This window comes from Chamaea fasciata, unplaced genomic scaffold, assembly GCF_029207755.1.
Source record: "Chamaea fasciata isolate MVZ Bird 193981 ecotype frontalis unplaced genomic scaffold, bChaFas1.0.hap1 SCAF_2, whole genome shotgun sequence".
NCBI classification, from domain to species: domain Eukaryota; kingdom Metazoa; phylum Chordata; class Aves; order Passeriformes; family Sylviidae; genus Chamaea; species Chamaea fasciata.
The window spans coordinates 16,029,982-16,052,491 of record NW_027094087.1 but is presented as its reverse complement, the minus strand read 5'-3'; the positions used below and the strand labels follow the sequence as shown (position 1 = coordinate 16,052,491).

Sequence of the window (22,510 nt, the reverse complement as noted above, 5' to 3'; positions counted from 1 at the left end):
TGCTGGTAGGGGGCTGCATGGCAGGGCTTGCTGGAGCTGTGCTGGAAAGGGCTTGGCTCTTCCTGCAGTCCTAATGCTAAAGAGATGGGCTGAAGAGTGTCCTGCCTTTTTCTCTGGTGCATGGTTGGTCTGCATCCTCAGCTGGGGAGGGCAAAGGGGTCTCTGGTGGGCTCTCTTCCAGCCCCCAGAGGGCCCTGCCTCTCATCTGTATCCCCATCCTGATAGAGATACATGGCTTCTCACTCTGCCTCGGTGCCACTGACCCCCCTGGAATGTGTCTCCTGGACTCAATCCTGCCTGGCTGTTAGGGGCAGCCCTTGTTCTCAGCTCCATGTTTTAATTGGTGACTGGAGAAAAACATGAACTCCCCATTGCTATCCCCAACAACAACATGAAGGCACAGGGAGAGGGCACAGGATCAAGGGCTGGGGACTTCAAGGGCTCGCCAGGATGGGCCTCTTATCCCTGTGCAGGACAGAAGACTGGAGATACAGCACCAGATCAAGGGTTGGGGACACAGGGCAGAATTGAGGGCTGGAGACATTGAGGGCTTGGGACACAGCACATGATGGAGGGTTGGGGACATCGAGGGCTGTGGACACAGGGCAGGATCAATGTCGAGGTGGCCCCAGGCTTTTGGCAACTGGGGCGTGAACACACAAGCAGAATCATCCTGAGTTCAAGGGCATCCCCTCCAACGGGTCCCTCTGGTCCCCTGCCAGGTCCTACATCTATCAGAAGCGCTGGGTGAAGCTTGATGCAGACTACCTCCGCTATTTTGACAGTGAAAAGGTGGGTGGAGAAGATGGATCTGGGGGTTTGGGATGAGAAGGTGGCAGAGGAGCTTCCCCAGCAGGGCCACTTCCCTCTGGGCATCCCAGCTTGGAGACGTGGCTGTGCCGAGGGTCAGTATCCCAGGGGGCAGGCATGGCTGGGTGCTGGGGATGAGATGTGGGAGGCTCAGTGCCTTCTGGACATTGGAGCTGGAGCACTGGGAACCTGGGGCCCTAACTGCCCCGTTTTCCCGAGGCCACAGACATGAGCAGCATGTCTCCCCACTTCCTGACCCAGGATACCTACTCCAAGCGGCTCATTCCTGTCTCCTCCATCTCCCGCGTCTCCAGCATCGGGGACCAGAAATTTGAGGTTGTCACCAACAACCGCAACTTTGTGTTCCGGGCTGAGAATGATGGTGAGTGACAAGGGTCTCTGTTCCCCAGCAGCTCTCCCTTCCCAGCCCAAAGGATGAGTCCCATTGACTCCTGGGTCCAGACTGATCCTGACCTGTCTCACCTCTGGCCCCACAGCAGACCGCAATGAGTGGATATGGACCCTTCAGCAGATTGCAGAGGAGCGGAAGAGCAAAGCTCCAGAGAGGACACTGATGTCCTTAGCCACTGACAGTGCCACTGAGCTAGTCGATAAGAGCGGCTTCCTGGAGCTGCGGGGCTTTAAGCACAAGCTCTTTGTGGTGGTGGCTGGGGACAAAGTGTTCCTTTACAAGAATGCAGAGGTGGGTTGCTGGAGGGGCTGTGGCACTATGGGGGACCTTGATGCCATTTCAAGGGGGACCCCTTCCCTTTGCACTCCCAGCCTGAGCAGGGCAGCAGTGAACCAGGGCACCCAGGCCTGCCATCCCTCAAATGGGGACAGCACAGAAGCCACAGGGTGCTGCCCTCTGAGCCCTCCCTCTCTGTTGGCTCTGAGCCTTGGGATCTCCCAGGAGTATCACACCTACTGTAGCTGCTTCCAGAGTCTGTGGTGCCTGAGGTATCCCCAGGATGAGAGCTAGGCAGGGAAGGGACAGAGTTATCCCAGCTCCCAGGCACTGGATGCCATCATCCATTCCCCCATCATCCCTTGCCCACTCTCCCCCACCAGGACTATCGGCTGAGGATTGGCATCACCTACATTGAGATGAATGTGGGGAATGTCAAAGAGGTGGATCGCCGGGGCTTTGACCTCACCACACCATACAGGATCTTCAGGTAAGATCTTCAGGCACCCATCTCCAGGGTGGGGAGGGGGTGCTGAGGGTGCTGCCCACCCCGAGCCATGGTATTTCTCACCCCCATCCCTCCTGGCAGCTTCTCTGCTGACTCGGAGCAGGAGAAGGAGGAATGGGTGGAGGCCATGCAGCAGTCCATCACTGCGGCACTCTCCAACTCGGAGGTGGCCGAGAGGATCTGGGCAGTGGAGTCCAACCGCTTCTGTGCTGACTGCGGCTCCCCCAAACCTGACTGGGCCTCCATCAACCTCTGTGTTGTCATCTGCAAGAGATGTGCAGGTACCCATATCCAGAAGGGCGCAGATGGGGATCCCTGGGGACCCCCAGACCTTTCCCACCCCAAAATGAGTCCCTCATGGCTCATCTCACTGGCAGGGGAACACCGAGGATTGGGCCCTGGCATCACCAAAGTCCGGAGCCTGAAGATGGACAGGAAGGTGTGGACTAAGGAGCTGATCGAGGTAGTGGCACAGACCAATCCCAAAAAGCCCTTTTGGGGGGCGACACTCTATTCCCTCTGCATTGTGGGGCAGCTGGCTGTGGGCTGGGGGTTGCTGAAGTACAGCAGGGCTCTTCCAGGCTGACTCCAGCCCCTTGGGGAGACACCATGGTGTGGCTTGACTGGGGAAAGGTCCACCAGCAGCCTTTCATTCTGTCCCTGTGGACCCCTGGCAGCCAGTTCAGCATTCCAGCGAGGACAAGCGGCACTTTATGTGCCACAGACTGATGGTGTCTCTTTGTCCGTGGGGACATGGCTGTGGAGCGGCTGATGTGGCTGTGGGACCGTGGCTGTTGGGTTGGAGTGGGGCCAAGGGCAGAGCGGTTGCCCGAACCGGTATGGCCGCCGGCGCGGAGGAATGTGTTGGCGCAGCCAGGTCCGGGATTGGGTGGGCGGGGGGAGCTGGGATTCGTTTCAAGACTTAACCTGGCAGCCATTTCCCGGCGGCAGAGCCTGGCTGGCTCCGTTCTTTCCATCCATCTTGCTTCAGAGCCTGCATTCCTGCTTGGCGTTCCACCCGCGCAGCCCCCGCCTCCAGCACTGCCTGCTCCCCGAGCTCCCAAACGCTTCCAGCTGCTGCCTGCGGCTGCTCCCTTTCCCCTCCACTCTCTGGGAACGCTGCCCGAAACCACCAGGGCCTCAGGTCGCACCGCCCCTCCTCGACTCCCGCATGCACCCATTCCATCCCTAAGAACTGCGGGGTGTTGGCTCTCTCCCGTGGGTATTGTGGTGATTTGAGTCTCCCTGATAAACCTCTTAACGGCATTGCTCAGCTGTGCGTAGCGGGGTGGCACTGAAAGCACTTTGAATCTGTCCCCATGGATACTGAGCACCACTCCACATCCCACAGCTGGGTGCTGCTTTCCAGATGTGATTTTTCCGCGGCCGGAAGGGGAGTTGGCAGCTATGGGGGCTGTCAGATGCTGTGTGCCTGCAGTGGGTGGGTGCACCTGCACCGTGCCCACCCCCACTCCACTACACCACCCATGCTCTTCCTGCACCCCACTGTTCATCCGGGGCAGCAACCTGCCCCCAGCAAAGCCCTCCCACAATGCCCCAGCATTATTGTCACATTGGTGTCTCCTTGTTCTTGTCCCCACAGCTCTTCCAGCAGTTTGGCAACATGATGGCAAACCAGTTTTGGGCTGCAAACGTGCCTCCCAGTGAGGCCATTAGCCCCACCAGCGGCAGCCAGGAGAGGAGGCGCTTCACCATCGCCAAATACCGGGAGGGCAAGTACCGCCGCTACCACCCACTCTTCGGCAATCAGGAGGAGCTTGACAGGGTCAGTGGCCCCCCAGGGCACCTGCCTGGGGGTTCTGCCTGGGCAGAAAGTGGTGCTGAGCTGGGATCCTGAGGCTCTTTTGGGAGTGAAGTCTGTTTCCAGGCAGACTGCCTACCATCCCTCCCTGCCTGTATCCCTGCTTGTATCCCCCAGACTCCATTGCACACCCTGTGTCCTCATTATGCACCCCAAGCCAAAGCCTGGGGTCTCCAGGAGGGATGAGCCAGCTGTGGGGGCAGGGTAACATCTCTGCCATGGGGCGTAATCAGCTTCATGTCCAGGCTGGAGAGCCTTGTCCAAGATGGGATCTCCCTACCACAGCCAGGGAACCACAGGGTTTACCTCTCTCTGGCTTGGAAATTGTTTTGGGGTCAAGCCTTGGGCTGCATGGGGCTTAGGGGAGCTTGTGCTGGGGGCACACCCCAGTTGAGGCAGCTTGACATCCCTCCCCAGGGGTACCTGGCCAGCACTCCTAATCACCAGACATGGCATCCATTTCCTGTCCTGGCTGTTGGCTGAGTGCCAGACTAGAGCGTCACACAGGGAATCCTGTGCCAGCATCCTGGCACTCTGGCTGCTGACATTTGCTTCCTGCTCTGCCATGGCTTCACCCCTGCCATGGCTTCTCCAGTGTTTGCACAAGCGGTGGGGGTACGGTTAGCCAAGTTAGCCAAGGGAATTCACATGTGGGCTTGTTTGTTTTCCTACTCTGGCTCAGCTGGCCCGCCCCGCTGCTCTATGACTTCACCCCGGCTCCTTAAGGGAGGGATTCGCTGCCGACTCCAAACTTTTTCTCCCAGTTTGAGCCTCCTTTGTTCTGACCAGGCGGCTGGGAGGCAGCCGGGAGGCGGCCGAGGGTCTGGCAGCTCACTGCTCTCACCCAGCTCCTTTTGCTGGGGTTCTTCTCCTCGGTGGGAGCCATCATCCTCACCGCTGGTCTGCTGGCTCTTCTGCAGGCTCTGTGCGTGGCTGTCACCACCAGTGACCTGGCAGAGACACAGGCTCTGCTCTTCTGTGGGGCATCAGTGACCTGTGACACCGGGGACCCCCAGTGCCCAACGCCTCTGGCCCTGGCTGAGAGAAGTGGGCAGCGGCTGCAGATGGAGTTCCTGCTCCACAACAAAACCTCAGGTAAGGGCTGACCCCCTCGAAGCTCCACCATGGGCTCATACCCACTGACAACGTACCCGGAGTATCTGCTGGGGTGTTCTGGGGGACACAGCCATGCTTTGAGCTGGTCCCAGCTCTGTGTCCTGCCTAGCAGATTCCTGGCAGGAAGCTCACCATCTGCTGGCACTGTCGAGGAATCAGTGTACCTCATGAGAGGGAAGAGAGGCTTTGGGGCACCCCTGCACCCCTGGGGGTTCAATCCCAGCTGGGAACACAGGTCTGGAGCCCATCTGGAGATGCTAGGTGGTGTTGCAGGCACTGGAAGGGATAGGAGAGAGTATTCCCACACCATCCTGACATACTGTGGGCATTCCAGGCAGGTTCAAGGGACATTCCTCTGTCAGATGGGCATCCCCCACCTCCAGCATGTCCCTGGGGCAGGAGGGCTGACCCCTAATTACCAGTCCTGTTCTGCTGGATGTGCTCCCCTGCCCCTGAACTTGACTTCAGGAGGGCTGATGGCTCCCATGGGATTTGCACCCTAATAAAGGTGGGCAGGAACACTTGGGCAGGTGGAACAGAGGTGTGGGGGGCTGGCCAACACCTGCCAGAGCTGTCACCTCCCTCCTTGCCTCGGCAGCCAAGTCTGTCCTGCGGAAGTTGGAATTTGCCCAGGTCTGGGGCTGGCCCAGCTCTTCCTGTCATGTCAACACTAAAGGTGTTTGGAAGAGCTGTGAGGCCTCCCAGGCCACCCCAGTCAGCCAGAGAAATCCAAAGCTTGGGCTTATACTGCTGGGGCCAGCAATCTCCAGTGCCCTGGGATTGCTGGGGTGGATGAGCCCAGCACTGTGTGACGCAGGGCTGGACTGAGAGAGCAAGGGTCTGCCTCATCCTGGATTCCCCATCTCTAGAGCTCCAGGCACCCTACACTCTGACCAGGGTGTGATTTAGGGGTGTACCCGCATCCTGTCTCTGCTTCATTCTGGAGGAAGTGGGGGTTGGGTCTTGCTGGCAAGGTAGGGAAATCGAGGCAAGGGGACATGACTGTGATCAGATGAGGAAGCAGTGACAGAGCCCTGGGCTCTTATTTCAGCTGCAGAACTGTGATTCTCTGCCCTGCACCTTCTGCAGAGCATCATGGTTCTGGGACAGCCTAGGAGTGACCTCAGTGGTGGGGGAGCTTGGACTCCACCTCCCCACATTGTTCCCATCCAGTCCCAGCTCAGTACTTAGGGAAGGGCCTTGGGGAGGACTCAGGATGTGGGATGACTCCCAGGCAGCCCTGGATTTGGATACCAGCACTGTTCCTTGCACCCCAGTTGTGCTGTGGTGCGAAATTGGGGTGCTGCCTTTGAGATGCTTCTTGTGCTGAGATGGGGGAAACCCAGCTGTCTTGTGTGGCTGAGGAAGGAGGGCAGCTCCCCATGACAGACTGATCTCCCTGCTTGCAGAGCCACCACGCCTGGAGATGGTGTGCAGTGAGGAGAAGCCCTACTCTGTGCTCCTGCCCTCCATTACCCACAGTGGCTTCCTCTACAAGACCCCCTCCATGGTCAAGCCCATCAGTGAGCGGAAGGGCCCAGAAGGTACATGTGTGAGATAGGGAAAAGGGAGCTGGGAGATTCATAGCAATTTCCCCTGGGAGGGTAAGTTGCACCCTCCCCTGTTCTCTCAGGCATTGAAAAGGTGGCAGGGAAGTGCAGCATCACCTGGTAGCCTGGTTTGATGGGTGGTCACATCAGATGGGCACCCAGGGGCTGCTGCTGGAGTGCTCAGACTGGTTGGGTGGGTGCCATGGGATGGGCCAGAGCTCAGGGAAGCTGCTCAGTGCTCTCCTGTGCTGTGCAGAGTTCAGCCGGCGGTGGTGCACACTGCAGGATGGTGTGCTCAGCTACTATGAGAACGACCGTAACACTGTGCCCAATGGCGAGATCAGGGTAGAGGAAATTGTCTGCCTGGTGAACAACCCACTCCATGCCCATGGGTAAGGCTGCACTCCCCTGAAGCACCCCAACAGCCCCTTCGTTCCTGCAGGGCCTGGCACAGCTGCAGTGTCCCCCATGAGGGGCGGCATGAGGGGACTGTAGTCCCCAACCCCAACAATGGCCCCTGAACCTATGGCTTTGCAGGGATTCTGTGTAAATAATTTGCAGCCCCTTTGGAGCATCTTTCCAATACTTTTGTAACACCTTTGAGACCTCTTTGTAGCTGCTTTGTAATCCCTCTGGAATCCTGATCCAACTGCTTTGTAACCATTTTGTGGCCCCTGCCCAGTCCCTATGTCCCCTGTTGAAATGTGTATGGCACCACAGAGATGCTGAAGTGCCTGAGGCCATGGTGGGGGGATCGCACATTAGATCAGCCATTATCAGAGCCATCAGCAGTCATGCAGCAGGATGCTCCCACCCCTGGAACACCCCTATTGCCCACCCAGCTCTATCCCACCTCTGTGGGCACCCAGGCTCCCCTTTCCTCCCTCCTGAAGGATTGAGAACACGTTTGAGGTGTACACCGAGGCAGATCGACTCTACCTCTTCGGGCTGGAGAGTCCTGACTCTGCTCGAGAATGGCTCAAGTCTATTGCCAAGGTGGGAAGCAGGAGGCTGGGGTGGCCCTGGGTGCTGGTGGCAGCTGGATGCAGTGGTGCTGATGGATTCCTCTCCTCCCTGGCTCAGTCCTTTGTCCACCCCCGTGCCGAGGAGCTGCTGGCACTAGACTTTGAACGGCTTGGCCGAATGCGATACAAAGGGGGTCTCACCCTGGAGTGTGCCCAGGAGGGCTGGTTTGCCCTGGTTGGTTCCACACTCCATGTCTGCTCTGAGGATGGCCGTTGGCAGGAGCCTATCCAGCTGCGCAAACTGCAGGAGCTCTGTGAGTACCGCTGCCCTGCTGGCAGGACCCCCTGGCTGGGAGGGAGGCATGTCTCCCAAATCCTGTCCTAGGGTGCATCTAGCTTTTGGTGGGAGTCTGGTAGGTATCGCTCTTGTGGAGCTCAGTGTCCCTTGAATGAGAGGGAATGCAGCTGCTCTTCCCCCTCTCCATCCTCTTCCCTATCTCTGCTTGTCCCATTTGGACTGGAGCTGGACCTGTTGGCAGAACTTCCCACAGCATGTGAGTCTAGGGGAGATGTGGCACCCCATATTCCCATAGGTGATGGCTCCCTGCCTTCCTTTTCAGCCATCCAGGGGGACCATGAGGTTCTGGTGCTGGTGGAGAGGCGGAGGTAAGAGGGTGGGGGAGAGGAGGACCCCCCCAAGCCAAATACCTCTCCTTGTTCTGCAGTGTCTTAACCCTCCCAGCCATGACTCTAGACCCCCAAAATTGAGTTGGGATCACCTGCAGGCCCCCCAGAATTGAGTTGGGATCACCTGCAGGCCCCCAGGGCCAGCCTTCCTGGGGGTTGCAGACATGCAGTGGGGTGTGGGGGAATGCCATCACTTAGCCTGAGCCTAGGTGTGCTGGCAGGACACTGTACATCCAAGGAGAGCGGAAGCTAGATTTCCTGGGCTGGGTCCATGCCATCCAGAAGGCTGCAGGCAGCTCGGGAGACACCTTGTCGGAGCAGCAGATGACGGAGTCGGATGTCCCACTGCTGGTGGACCGCTGCATTGACTACATCACCCAGTGTGGTATGGGTCAAGTCCTGGGATGCTGGCAGGGACCTGAGCATGGCATTCAGGTCACCCTCCCTGGTGTGGTGTGGCAGGCTGAGAACCCTACATGCTTGTCATACGTTTCTCTCCCTCCCTGAAGGTCTGCTCCAGCTCTGTGGGAGGGCTCCATCTCTGTCAGGGCTTTGACACTGGAACACCTGTGGGATGGGATACTCTGTGGCACCTGGCAGTGTTTGATAGGGAGCTGGTGAGCCAGGAGTGGAGTCCATCTCCTGTAGAGGGGTTCTCATCCCCACTGATTCCATCACAGGGCTGACATCTGAAGGAATCTACCGCAAGAGCGGGCAGAACTCCAAGACCACCAGCCTTCTGGAGGTGCTGCAGCGGGATGCGCGCCGCGTCTGCCTGAAAGAGGGTGAGCACCAGGTGGACGATGTGGCCAACACCCTCAAACGCTTCTTCCGTGACCTTGGGGATGGGCTCTTCACTCAGCGGTGGGCCCTGGACTGGCTGTGGGCAACAGGTGAGCCCTGGGGGCTGCTTGGGGGTGACAGGAGGAGGGGCATGGGCTATCCAGTTCTGTGCAGCCTATTTGTCCCCTTCATGGGCTGGAGAAACATGTCTGGGCTCCACATGTTCACCTGGGCCAGGATCTAACTGGTGGGTGAGGAGTGGAGTGTGTTCCTGCTGCCCCTGTACAGACTCATGCTCTGGCAAGGGTGGGGTTGAGTCAGGGGAGACAGCCAGATCCCTCTTCCCTTCTGGATCTGCTCACTGGACACTAGGGATAGATGCACTCAGCAGAAAAACGGACACAAGCTATGGCTGCATGGAGCTGCGATGCTCTGGCTTCAGAGAGTTGGGATGCTCCAGCTTTGTGATGCTCCAGCTCTGTAGAACTGGGATGCTCTGGCCCCATGATGCTGGGATGCTCCAGTCCCATTATGCTGAGATAGTCTCTTCCCATGAATCTGGGGTGATCTAGCCCTGCAGAGCTGAGATGCTGTGGCCCCATCGAGCTGGAGTGCCCTGACCTCACAGGTCTGGGATGATTCAGCCCCATAAAGAAGGCATGCTATCACCCTGTGGACCTGGGATTCTCCAGCCCTAGGATGCTCTGCCACCTTGGAACTGGCAGGTTCCAGCCCCATGGAGCTGAGATGCTTGTTCCCCATTCAGCTAGGATGCTCCAGTCCCATGGAGCTGGGACACTCTGGCTGCATGGAACTGGAGTGCTTTGGCTCCATGATGCTGGGATGCTCCAGCCCCATGATGCCGGGTTACTCTGGTCCCATGATTCTAGGATGCTTCAGCTCTGGCATGCTCTGGCTCTGCAGACCTGGGATGTTCTCTGGCCTCATGGATTTGGGATGCTCCATCCCCATGTTGGGACAGGAGAGGGGAAGTGAAGTCTGTAGAAGGGATGGTGTGGCCCTGAGCCTTAATCTCTGCTTTGTGCTCCTCCATGTTCATTCTCTCCCTCTGCAGCACTGGAGGATGAGGAGGCAAAGGTTGGCAAGTACCGGCAGCTCCTGGCTGCCCTTCCTCCGGTGAACCGGGCCACACTGAAGGCGCTCATCAATCACCTCTTCCGGTATGGCATCGACCCACTGGACATCAACCTCTCCACTGTGGAGTCCTTGGTGGCTCTGAGATGTGGGAGAGCCCTTATCCTTTGGCTCATGTCCCCAGCAAGGAAAGGAGAGGAGTTTGGGGTCAAGCTGTGCCTGATGGCAAGCATCATGTCCTGCATGGGGGTTGAAGGGAGGGGTCCGGGGGGAGCTCTGGGGCAGGAATCTTGACAGAGTTCCCCACAGGGTCCAGTGCTTCTCTGGGGAGAACCAGATGAACACGCACAACCTGGCCATTGTCTTCGGGCCCACACTCTTCCAGACGGATGGGAAAGACTACAAGGCAGGACGTGTGGTGGAGGACCTCATCAGTCACTATGTGGAGATCTTTAATGTAGGTTCACCCCTGGGTCCTAGTGTGTGGACATTCACAGGGAATGGAGAGGTGGAAAGAGGAGGAAGTCAGCTTTGCTTTGTCTGTGGACATTTTGTTTTGGAGACAAGGGGAGAGAGGGCCATGTCTTTCTAAGTCTTGGAAACCTGAAGCCTGGAGCCAGGATGGTCTGGTCAGCTCTGATGGCTTCTCTTCCCTGGCAGGTCAATGACCAAGAGATGAAAAAGCAGCAGGATGAAATCACAGCCATTATGAAGATGCGGGAGGCATCCTCCAGTGGAACACAGGTGGGTCCTGGACATGGGGATGTGTTTACCTGGGGCTCCCAGTGTCTTCTGTAGCATCTCCTGGACATGCCCTGGGCAAGGGATGTCCACACTGGTGGGGGGGATTTCACCCACACATGGGAAGCTGCAGGTTGAAGCACTTTACTGTTGCCCTCCAGCAAGCTGGGGACTTCATCTGCACTGTCTACCTGGAGGAGAAGAAGACAGAGACAGAGCAGCATGTCAAGGTGAGTGGTTGGACAGAGGGTGAAGAGGGGACAGGGGTCCCCTCGTTGTATGTCTAAGCCTCTGTGGTGGCATGGGGGACTCACACTGAGCTGGTACCTCTGTGGTGTGAGGATGGAAGGGCCCTGGGCACTGACTGATGGAGACTTGCCCCCTCCCTCTCAGATCCCAGCCGCGATGACAGCTGAGGAGCTCATCTTTGAGATCCTGGACCGGCGGAAAATTGTCATGAAGGAGAAGGACTACTGGAGCTGCTTCGAAGTGAATGAGAAGGAAGAGGCAGGTTGGTGCAGGGGCATGAGGGTGGTGATGAGGGGGAGAGAGAGATAGATGGAGGTGGGGATGATGTTAGAGGTGGAGATGGGGATGCAGGTGGGGATGAAGTAAGAGATGGGAATGAAGTGGGGATGAGGATGGAAAAGATGATGGACATGGTGATGTAGATGGAGTAAGGATGGGTGTGGGAATAGAGGTGCAGTTAGAGGTGAGAATGGATATAGGGATGGGTATGAAAAATCTCCCCTTGTGATTGCACCATGGAGGAATCTGGGATAGGCTCCAGGTGCTCAGGGGAGGACAGTTGTTTACTTCATTTAGCTTGCACATGGCCAGGTACTGCAGATGGGCTGGCGTTTGGGCCAGGATGTCTCTCTTTATCCATCCTTAGGAGTTCAAGTGCCTTTAAAGCGTGATGGGGGGAGGTGTCCAGGTTCTCTGGCCACCAAAGTGAGTAGCCCTGTGTTGGCCATAGGCAGCAGCAAGGGGGAGATCAACAGAAGCAGGGTGAGACCCTGGTCCTGCCTGCTGGTGCTTTGAGCTCCTGCTGCCAGTGGGTGGGGGGTCAGTCTTTTCTAGGTAACAAGTGACAGAACAAGAGGAAATGGCCTCAAGTTATGCCAGGGGAGGTTTAGGCTCAATATTTGAGAAAATTCCTTCAACTAAAGAGTTGTCCAGCCCTGGCACAGGCTGCCCAGGGCAGTGGTGGAGTCACTGTACCTGGAGAAATTGGCAAGACCTGTAGATGTGGCACTTGGGGGCATAGTTTAGTGACAAAACCATGCCAGACCCTCAGAACACAAGTGTGACACTCTCTGGATGGGATCTGGCGCTGGGTACACTTCCTGAGACCTGGCTGTCTCCTGACTGGCAGAGCGGCCCTTGCATTACTCGGAGAAAGTTCTGCCCATCCTGCACTGCCTTGGGACAGAGAGTTACCTGGTGGTGAAGAAGCAGATGTCCATGGAGAACATGCTCATCTACCTTGGTGAGAGGCAGGGGCCATGGTTTGGGCAGTGAGAGATGAAAGGGGACGGGGTGGGACGGGACAGGATGGGGATTGGACACAGATGGGGATGCAGGGTGGAGGGAAGGGAATGGAGAAGGAGTTGGGAATGAAGGATGAAATGGGATCCACGCAAGAAGGCACCAGCTCAGTTAGAAAGTAGACATCAGCTCAGCTAGCATGACTTGGAGCCCCCTGATACGGTGTCATGGCCAAATGCTGTGCCCAGAGCAGTAGGGGAGCAGGTCCTGCTTGCCCTGACTGGCCTGGTAGTTGAGGGGTAATGCCATGGCTCTGCAGCAGTTGGAGGGCTGCTGTTTCCTGGGGTGAGGGTGTGGCTGTGCCCTCCTTGGGGGGCCTGATCCCCCTGGGGGCCAGAGCTGCTCAGACATGTTCCCCCAGCCAGCAGAGTGGGTGACTGCAAGCATGGCATGATGAAATTTCGAGAGGAGAGGAACCTGCTGGGGGTTGGGCTGAGCACTGGCTTCCATGATCGCTACTTCATCCTCAACCACTCCTGGCTGCGCCTCTACAAAGAAGTGCGGGTGAGCCCTGCCTTCCCCTGTCCCTGCCCTGGCCCTGCCCTGTCCTGCCACACTGTGACTTTGTGGGGATTCCCTGAGGGCATGGGACCCATGTGGGCTGCCTTCGCTCAGGCAGTGCAGGCAGCCATGGGCAGTGTGGGCAGTGCCAGAGCTGGCCCCAGAAGTGCTGTCACCCAGACCTGGAGCAGATCCCAGAGCTCCTGGTTAGTGCCAGGGCTGAGGGGGTACATGCTGGCATGCTGGCAGGGGCAGCCACTCCCTGCCCCCAGTTCCTGGTCACCCTGATCTGACACTGCACCCTAGTACATTACAACTCCATCCCTATGCCCTCCCCGAGGGCACAGGGGGGCTGCAGGGAGGGGTCCCCCACCTCTGCTGTAACCCCTCTCCTCTGTTGAACAGACCCTGAGGCAGCAGAGCTCCCCCTTGGAGAGTGTGAGTAGGGAGGGGAACAGGGGTCTTAGCTGGTGTGCAGGGTCTCCCATGCCCTCTGCCCTTACAAGTCGGCCCAGGGTTGACTTCAGATCCAATCCAGGGTCAGTCTCAAATCCAATCCCACAGCACACATGTGCCAATCACTGGAACTGTCCCTGGTGCTACCATCTCTCCCCATCTGTCTCTTCCGGCTCGGTGGTCCCACTGTCCTTCGCTCCAGGCAGCCAGAGCTGGGTCTGGGGAGGGGACCAGAGAGAATGGGGATGGGCTGAGCTGCTTCCCCATCTTGTGGGCATTGGATTGGGCTCTTGTAAGTGAAGACTGCTTGCATGTGAACATGGATGGAGGGTCCCTGGGGTCCCCAGTGTGGCACCTGCTTCTGGGTCGTGGCAAGGCACAGCCAGCACTGGAAGGGTCCTCATGCTGTGCCATGATGGCGGTGGGATGTTTAGGAATGTGCTCTGGGCAGAGTGGGTCTGGGTCCACCACTGCCATGGATGTGGCCATGATGCTGAGGAGGGGTATGAGGTAGGATCCCATGGGAAATGTCTAGTGCCAGGCTCTCGAGACCCTGTCACAACTTGCCAATGCTGGTTCCAGCTCTGAAGGCATCTGGCACTGTCTAGGGGGGACAGGCCACCTGTGTCCCTTTCCTGCTACCTGTGGCCCTTGCCAAGGGTGGCAGACACATGCTCTGCTCCATGCTGGGCTTCACCCTCCTCCCTGTCACCACATCACTACAGCTTTTCCTCCCTGCTAGGGGGTTGACCCTATCCCAGCAACGGTGGGCACTGTGGTGGGTGGAGACAGGTCTGGCAGCCACCAACCCAGTGCCGGTTCCCTGTTCCCCCAGAGTCACAAGCCGGAGAAGGAGTGGCCTGTCCAAAACCTGAAGGTCTACCTGGGTGTTAAAAAGAAGCTTCGACCTCCAACATGGTGAGCTGCAAAGGGGTACCCCGTGGGGCAGAAGGATGAGGATAGGAGTGGAGATGGGGACAGGGACAGTTTTGGCTGCTGGACCTGTCCCTTGCTGGCCAGGCCTCCTGCCACCAGGTGTCAGAGCAGCCCTGTAGGATGCTGCTGCGGCCCGGTCTAACCAACAGGGACTGGGGTGTCCCTGGCACTGTCCACAGCCCTGTCCACAGCCCTGTCCACAGCCCTATTCAGCACTGTCCCTGCCCTGTCTTTCTCCCGAGGCTGTTCCTGGCACTGTGCCCGGGGAGGTTTGTGGGGCTGGGGGAATTTGCGCAACTGGGGGAGGGTTTGTGGGGCTGGAGGGGGCAGTTGCAGGGATGGGGGTTGGCAGGGATGAGAGAAGTTTGCTGGGGTACTTGGCCAACGGGACAGTAGTATGGGCTGTTTGGATTCATGTTTTCACTCCCCTTTTCCAGCTGGGGCTTTACAGTATTCTACGAAAATGAGAAGCACGAGAAGCAGCAATGGTGAGGGAAGGCGACATGGGATACTAAACTTATCGCCGGGACAGACGTGGCAGCTCTCTGGAGCCTTTGCCATGGCAGGGGGAGATGGGGAATCATAGAAACCATGAAATGATTTCGATGGGAAGTGACCTTGAAGATCGTCCAGTTGCACCCTCCTGACAATGGCAGGGACATAATATATGTGGAGACAGCCTGGTTGAACACTCATGGCCCCATACAGGTTCCCCTTGGGGCCTGTGGCTGTCTCCTTCAGTCCCCTGGGGTCTCATGCAAAGCAGCAGCTGAGGTCTCTGGAGTAGGCAGGTGTCCCTGGAGTGGGCAGGGTGTACACCCTACTTGCCTCCACCACTTCCTCTGGCTGCTGACACTGTTTCCACAGGTACCTGTGCTGTGACACCCAGGCTGATCTGCGGGAGTGGTTTGCCACCTTCCTCCAGGTGCAGGTAGGGAGTGGGCCGGATGATCACTCCGTGTAAAAGTGGGGTACCCCATGGGGGACAGTCCCAGAGGGATGCTTGGCCAGCAGAAACCCTTCGGGGTATCCAAGCATCCCTAAACACCAACACCCCAGGGCAAAAGAGGGGTCCTGGGGTGGATGAGTCTCCATCAGTGTCCCCTCTGTCTGCAGAACGGGGGTGCCCTGTGGCCCTCGGAGCGTCCCAAGGTGCGGGTGGCGCGGCCGCAGCAGGATGCCAGGTTGGGTAACATCTCCCTCATCCCGCTGCGGGGCAATGAGAGCGAGATGAGGAACAGTGTGGCTGCTTTTGCTACTGACCCCCTAACTGTGAGTGATCCGGGCCACTGGATGGCTCTCCATGCGGGACAGCATCTCCTCTGCATCACATGATGGGGGGTCCTGGTCTCCAAACCTGGGTGGGGGATATCCTGGCTCCCATTCCTGTTTCCATTACCTATGACCTGCATCATCTCCAGTGATGGATCTGGGGGGGGCAGGGGGGGGCTAGTGGGGTCTCCTGGGTCCAGGGGGGTGACAAACCTTGTGATGCAAAAAGAGGGGATGCTGCCATGCTCCTGATTTTTCCTCTAACAAGGGTGGATTTTCTGTCCTGGTCACACATCAGCTCCCCATCCTGCTGTCTTGTCTGTTTGCAACAGCTGTCCTGCCTGGGGGCTGTCACCCATCGAATGTCCCTCAACGATGCGGGTGCTGTTGCTGGACTCTTGCCCAGCCACGGGGCTGGTGGTGGGACAGAGATGATCCCACCACCTCCAAGCCAATCACTTGGGCCCTCGTTGCTACTATAAACCAGGGGACAGGGCTGTGCCAGGGGAATCCCCCACTGGCATCGGTTGGGCATCACCCAGTGGGTGCTCAGGGATGCCCCAAGGGCAGAGAGCAGCATCTTTGCTGCCCTGGAACCCCGGCACAGGCTCAGGTTTATAGTGGAGGGCAGTCGGGAAGCCTCCAGGGGCTTTGCTGTGGGCTGTGCTTCACAGTGTGCTTGTGGTGTTGTGGTCTGGTACCGGGGACCAGCACACCAGGGCTCCCAGGGGACAGTGGGTGAGTGTCCCCTGACACAGGGCCAGCCTGGGGAGGGGTTCGGGGACCACAGTGACCCTGGGGCGACCATGGCTTCTCTTGCTGGGGGTTTTCCCCTGTGTCCCCCTGGGTGCCATGCTGCCAGTGATGCCCAGACATGGAGGAGGAGGAGGAGGAGGAGGAGGCTGAGGGTGAAAGGTGATCTCTCTGCCCTTTGTCCCCAGCTTCTGCGGAACGTCTGAGCTGGAAAAGTGATATGCTAGTGAGTTTCCCTCATGCCTGCACCCCCTGTCCTGATCTGGTGACAGTGAGAGCCAATGGCTCTGTCCTATTGCCATCCTGGCTTGGGGACATGGCACATGTCCCCAGAGGTGGAAAGAGGTTGGAAGTGCCTGCTCTGTCCCCTTCGCTGACACTTTGCTCTCCACTTGTGCCACAGATTCATCTCCAAGAGGGGCAGCCCTTGGGGTCCTCCACCAGCCCGGCACCTGCCAGGGGTCCTGTTGCCTCCAGAGCCTCCACTGAGCCCTCTCACCTTCCACTGTGCGGACCACAGACAGCCAGGAGGGGAGATGCCAGCGAGGCCACCCCCCCACTCCAGCAGAGCTGGGCTTGGGAGCCCAGCCCACAGGATGTCAGCCCCCCGACTCTGTGCCCCGGCTGCCTTTGGCCACTGCTTCTTTTTCCAGCTCTGGGAGGAGAAGCAGAGCCTGGCTGGGAGCTGCAGTCGAGGGCTTTTACGTTTCCTTTTCCATCCCCTATTTTAAAGTCTTTCTCCTCTAAAATGATGAGGCAGGTGGGAGCTGCCCTTCCTGTGGTATGTGGGACTAGCCCTTCCCATGGGATGCAGGCCTGGCCCCAGGCACGGCATCATCATACTCCCATCACTCCTGGGGAAGCGTCCCCTCTGTGCCAGGTAGGACAGGGTGACAAGAGCCTCAGTATTCACCCAACACTGGGAAGGGGGTGCCCCTGGTCTCTGTCCTCCATATGTCAGGATGGAGATGGCAGCACCAGCCCTGTGTCCCACTGCCGCCTCTTGACAATATTAAAGGTCTTAAGAAATGAAGTGGGAGTGTTCAGGTCTCTGCCAGCCACGCAGGGCAGGGGGCACCGGAAGCTGACAACCTGGGAGTGCAGAGGGATGGTCCCAGACGCACCTGCTGGGTGGTTGTCAGAGAATGGGAGCCATGGAGAAGGCAGTGAGCTGCCCTTCTGGGGATGGAGTAGTGCCACCCCAGTCCAACAATCCTCTGCCAGCATTGCTGAGCCTTGCCAGTGCCACTAGAATGCTGTGCCAGTGCCAGAGTTGGTGTCTGTGCTGCACTGCCACTGTAGGTCACCCGGACTGGGTGGAAGCTACCAAGAAACACTTGTGCATGTGTGTTTCAGGGTGTGGGCCCCTGCAGTGTGAGGCAGAATGGGCATTTCAAAGCCAGAGGTTGGGAGCTCTCTCTTTGGATCATGGCAGCCATGGGAACTCCCCCCCCACAGCCCATGGCTGGTGCTGTGTGCTGCTGCTGCCTGACAGTGCTTGTGACCTTGGAACTTGCCATGGAAACACTTTGAGCTTCATCTCACAGCCATCGTGGTGGGGAACGTCCTTGGAGCTGAGCCTGAGTGGCAGAAGGTAGCTGGGACTCTGCTTTCCCTGTTTTCCAGGGGTGTGGGGATACTAATCCCCACAGATTAGGGAATGCACAGATTAGGGGTGATGGGAGGCAGAGATGCTGGTCCGCAGGGATGGAGGGGTGCAGGGGGCTGGGTGTAATTGCAGGGCTGGGAGCATCATTCCCTGCTGAATTGTCTGTGGCAGCCCTGAGTGGGGGCGTCCCACCACTCCCTCCTTGAGCTGAGCCACCACAGGGGCTGTCAGTGAGTCACGCGTGCGAGCAGGAGGGCTGTCAATCACCTGCAGGTGCTGCCAGGGTGCGGGATGGTGGCAACGGTGCTGGCAGCGTCACCTGCAATGCTGGAAGGGGTGGAGGAGCCACCAAGAGGGAGACAAAGGGGAGGTACCTGTTTCCCCTGCTCCCCATGAAAACAGCACCCTGCAAGCCTCAACTGTACCAGTGTGTGGCTCAGGCCCCTCATTGTTGCAGCAGGATGAGGACCCAGGTGCTGGGAAGAGGGGGAGAGCCTTCACCATCCCTGGTTTCATGACCTCTCTCCCCTTCTGCTTAGCTAGGCTGCTCCATGGGGCTTCTAGTGCCCAGGACTCTGGGCCAGGAGCAGATGCCTGGCACCAAACCTCAAGGATGTGCCAAGAAATACCATTAGTGCTCAGCTTTGTTAGATACATATTCACTCATTCACAATCTATCTGTCCATCCCCTCATCCATCCATCCATCTGTCTATCCATACATACATACATGCATCACTTTCTCCCTACCTCTTTCCCCACCTCTATCTCTCCCCTGCCCCATTCCCTCAATCCACCCCCTTCTCCAGCAGCCTACATGTCTCTCTTGCCATGCAACTGTCTCTCTTATCCTCTTTCCCACTCTTTCACCGCTAGGACATCCAACCCCTTCATCTTGCCCTGCTTCAGGAGCCAGACAAACTCTTTGTGGCTCCCAACCAGCCAAGCTTCAAGCCAGGGCTGGGTCTGTCCTCCCTGCACCCCTCCACAGACCAGGGACAAAGTGTGGGTGCAGCAGGGGAAGGCTGGGGACATTTCTGGATCCCATGAGCATGAGATTTGGGGTTCCCTTCATCTCTAACCGTGTTCTTTGGGGAAGGGATGAATAGGTAACTGCTGGTGGCCCACTTCAGGGAATCTGGGAGTGGGCAGGAGGGATGCAATGGTGGCACTGGGAACCCCTGGATCCCATAAGCATGAGGTAAGAGATGGGCAGTGAGCTCCTGACAGCCCACCCGAATGTAGCCAGGATGCAGTGATGATTCTGGGGACTCCCTGCCCTGATGTCCTTGAGCCCAGTGAAGGCAGGAGGGGCCAGAATGCTGCACCACCACTGCTGCACTGAGCTGGTACAGCATTGCCCTGCGGAGAGATGGATCCATCCAGGAGCCTGTCACTCCAGAGCAGGATGGATCGGGCCTCTCTCCAGCTCTCGCTATTCATAGTGTTGTGGAGGCGAGTACCATGTGACATCCCACATCGGCAAGTGATTAATTGCAGAGACATTTACAAACAACTTAATAAACTGACATTGGTGGGGGTTGGGCATGTGAGGGTGTCTTCTGGCTTCTCCACAGCCACAGGCTGGGACTCAGCTGGGACCTGTTTGAGACTCACAGCCTCTTTCTGGAGTGCCAGAGGCCTTGGTACTGTCCATCTCCTTGCCCATGGTCTGGTGGTGGTGGGAGCATCAGTGACCTTGTGTGCCAGACACATAGATTAGTTGAATACCAGGCTTGAGTCATGATCATGGTGCCACCAAGGACGATGCTGCCATTCCTGAGGTGCTGCCTGCCCTGAGTGCTGCCATTCCTGGGTATTGTGTCTTGTGGTGGGGTCATCCCACATTCACCGTCCTCATCCTGGGTACCCTGAGGAGGAGCCGGGTGGTGGCTGGACAACCTGGAATGATGCCACAATCACTCCATGGCACCACTACATATTGTCTCCAGGGGTTCTCCCCTGCATCCCCCACCCACAGCAGCTCAGCCCACCACTCTGTGTCCCACTGAGTGGCTTCTACCCCTGCCCTCCCCCCTCAGTAATGAACTCAGCAGATTATCACGTCCTGGGTTATAAGAGAGCAGCCACACTCCAGCTGACTTTAAACTAGTCATTATTTCATCAACAGTCCTATTAAACTGTCACTGGCTTTTTCCAGCCTTTTTCCCATTATTTTTCCCTTTTCTTTGCCTCCTGCCTTTTCTTCATATTTTTTATCAGAGCGTGTGGCTGCCAACACACTCAGGATGGTCCCAAAGGGTTCACCTCATCCCTCAGCTATCAGTTTACCCATCCAGAAAATGAGATTAGGCTGGGGAAGGATTTGAGGAAATCTACCACTCCCCAAACTGACACAGGAACCCCCCTCCCCATGCTCCTTCCACTTTCAGCCTGGCCCAGCATTGGAAAGGGGCTCTGGATGTTGGGGAAGGGAGAGAAGAGCCCGTGGGAGGGTTTTAAAAGCAGAAAGTAAAGGGGCAGAGGAAAGGCCCAGCTGCTTGAAGCCTTTTATCCTTCACAGTGCTCTCCCCCCTCCCCCTGCTCTGTCCACTCCTAACTTCCTCCCTGACAGCCGCCCACCCTCCAGTAGGCTTAAGATGAAAAGAAAAATGAAGGAAATTTAATTAGCTGGATAAATGTTGGGCTGGTATGGGAGGGAGGAAAGGCTGCAGAGGTGGGTTGTGCCTATGAGGGTCCCATGGGATGGGGGATCTGCCTCTCCCAGTTCCAATGGTGTGCTGGCAGTGCCAGGGACTCAATGCCATTTTGCAGGTGATAGATGTTGGGAGCTCAGTGTCTTTGGAGAATGGAGAAGGTGTTTAGGAAGGGATGTTTGCCCTTGGGTTTGCATGATCAGAGCTGGTCAAGGAGACATGACTAAAGCAAAATGGTGATGGGTGGCAGAGGTGAGAGCCAGACTGGGATTTTCCCTGTCAGGGGGATCTTCCCAGTGGGCAGAAGGACCAGGATGCTCTGGCTGATGGCTGTTTATCCAGCACTGTCATGGCACTGGCTCTGATGAGGAGCTGGGTTTGTCTTTCTCCATTAAGTAGATGTGAATTTGCATTTGTTTTAAAACAACAGAGCTTTCAATCTCTTTGTTAACATCAGAGCAGCAATGTTTCTGCGTTGTCAGTCCAGAGATATCCCTGATGCATCCCTGTCAGGGCTGGGCATGGAGGCCAGCTTGGATGCCTTGGGGCTAGGATCCCCAGGGAAATGTGTGCAGTGTGGGGCAGGCAGATACATATAATTGCTGAGTTGTCAGCATCCTGGCTGCTGCGTGTCCCCTGGGTGACAGCCCTGCTCCCCTCTGTGCTCCAAGACTTCTAGGGGTGAGGAGAAACAGGGATGAGTTTTTCAGGGATGGTGGGGGGACTCAGTTTCCCCATGGGCTGTGGAAGGGTCACAGAAGGGATCTGAAGCCTCCCTGGAGCATCTCTGGAGCATCCTTCCCCAGGTGGAGGTTCAGAGCTGCTCTCTGAGCTACAGACAAGACCCCAGCAGGTTCTGCAGGTTAAGGCAGTGAAATCCCTATGGAATCATTTGTGTGGAGCCCCATGGCTTATTGACCTCAGTGCTCCAAGCAGTGACGTGGATGTGCTGCATGTCCTTCAGGCTGGGCACCCATCCCCTATCCAGCCCTGCACCGAGATGCACCAGACATGGGTGCAGCTGCAGAGGAGTAGGCACAGCTCTGCCCATCCACTCATGGACGACATCTGTCTCTAGTTCACCAGGACTCAAAAATCTCTGTTTGCCCTTGTTCCACCTGCTGGGAGATTCCTGAGGAGTTCCTGTTGGGCTGTGATTCCCAGATGTATGTATGAGCACCCCATATGCTTTCACTGACATTGCATGCCTGGATCTGCAATTCCATGCATCCAAACACTCGCATACACGGTCAGGTGCATACATGTGTATTTATCCCACCTAAATACGTACCCAGGTGAGCAGCAGCTCCATGGACATGTGGCCCTGAACCCCCTGAACGATATCACCCCACTTCCATGTGGACTACCACTGAAATGGCAATGAGCTTTGGCTTATTGAAGACAAGGGAGATGGCAAACCTCTGTCTCCAGTGTTCGTGGAGGCCAGGCCTTGGATGAAAGGAAAAATAAGAAAGAAAAAATAACAACAACAAAAAAAGAAACAAATGACAAAATAAAGAAAAATAATAAAGGGAAACAATCAAATAAGCAAAGGTAAACATAAAAAATCCCTGAGACTTAATATATAAAAAACACAAGGAAAAAATCTCTTTGAGGAGAATCACTTCAAATTGGCTATTTATCGGTGCAGCATCCCGCTGGGAGGTTACCATGGCTACCTGGCAGCCAGCAGCCAGGGTGGCAGCCTGCCAGCCCCATGTGCCTCCCCGCATGTCCCCGTCGTCCCCCAGGCCACGAAACTTTGTGCCTGATGCTGCTGGTGTTCAGCAAACACCATCGTCCTCAGCCCCACCATGAGGTGCTGCCCTTGAAAGCCAGATCCTGAGGATTGGTACCCACCTGGGAGGATGCCCAAGGGACTTGAGGCTGGCATTGGAGGCACGGTGGGAAGGGCGTGTCCTTGCAGAGCCCTCTGTGCAGGTCGGGAGCAGAGCTGAGCCCCCATCTGGGTGGGAGGGATGCCTCAAGGCACTTCTGCCCAGAGGAGCACT

At 57.2% G+C, this 22,510-nt stretch overlaps 1 protein-coding gene across 3 annotated transcripts in view; it reads left to right on the top strand.

The window, feature by feature from the left end:
* The window catches only part of ARAP1 (ArfGAP with RhoGAP domain, ankyrin repeat and PH domain 1), a 28,414-nt gene extending 11,147 nt beyond the window's left edge, over positions 1-17,267 (top strand). Inside the window, exons 6-33 of one of the 3 annotated variants that reach the window (XM_066208971.1) lie at positions 723-792; positions 1,072-1,192; positions 1,308-1,513; positions 1,882-1,988; positions 2,088-2,287; positions 2,384-2,469; positions 3,610-3,792; positions 4,749-4,923; positions 6,354-6,488; positions 6,751-6,886; positions 7,388-7,490; positions 7,578-7,773; positions 8,080-8,125; positions 8,368-8,531; positions 8,827-9,039; positions 10,005-10,110; positions 10,334-10,481; positions 10,685-10,768; positions 10,927-10,995; positions 11,159-11,276; positions 12,144-12,257; positions 12,678-12,820; positions 14,109-14,191; positions 14,647-14,697; positions 15,077-15,140; positions 15,326-15,393; positions 16,423-16,460; positions 16,638-17,267. In XM_066208971.1, coding sequence (XP_066065068.1) covers positions 723-792; positions 1,072-1,192; positions 1,308-1,513; positions 1,882-1,988; positions 2,088-2,287; positions 2,384-2,469; positions 3,610-3,792; positions 4,749-4,923; positions 6,354-6,488; positions 6,751-6,886; positions 7,388-7,490; positions 7,578-7,773; positions 8,080-8,125; positions 8,368-8,531; positions 8,827-9,039; positions 10,005-10,110; positions 10,334-10,481; positions 10,685-10,768; positions 10,927-10,995; positions 11,159-11,276; positions 12,144-12,257; positions 12,678-12,820; positions 14,109-14,191; positions 14,647-14,697; positions 15,077-15,140; positions 15,326-15,393; positions 16,423-16,453 — 3,220 coding nt within the window. In that variant the 3' untranslated portion in view covers positions 16,454-16,460; positions 16,638-17,267. Of the gene's footprint in view, positions 1-722; positions 793-1,071; positions 1,193-1,307; positions 1,514-1,881; positions 1,989-2,087; positions 2,288-2,383; positions 2,470-3,609; positions 3,793-4,748; positions 4,924-6,353; positions 6,489-6,750; positions 6,887-7,387; positions 7,491-7,577; positions 7,774-8,079; positions 8,126-8,367; positions 8,532-8,826; positions 9,040-10,004; positions 10,111-10,333; positions 10,482-10,684; positions 10,769-10,926; positions 10,996-11,158; positions 11,277-12,143; positions 12,258-12,677; positions 12,821-14,108; positions 14,192-14,646; positions 14,698-15,076; positions 15,141-15,325; positions 15,482-16,422; positions 16,461-16,637 lie in introns of all 3 variants that reach the window. The other 2 variants (XM_066208955.1, XM_066208963.1) reach the window with 2 other exon arrangements.
* The last annotated feature ends 5,243 nt before the right edge of the window (positions 17,268-22,510 follow it).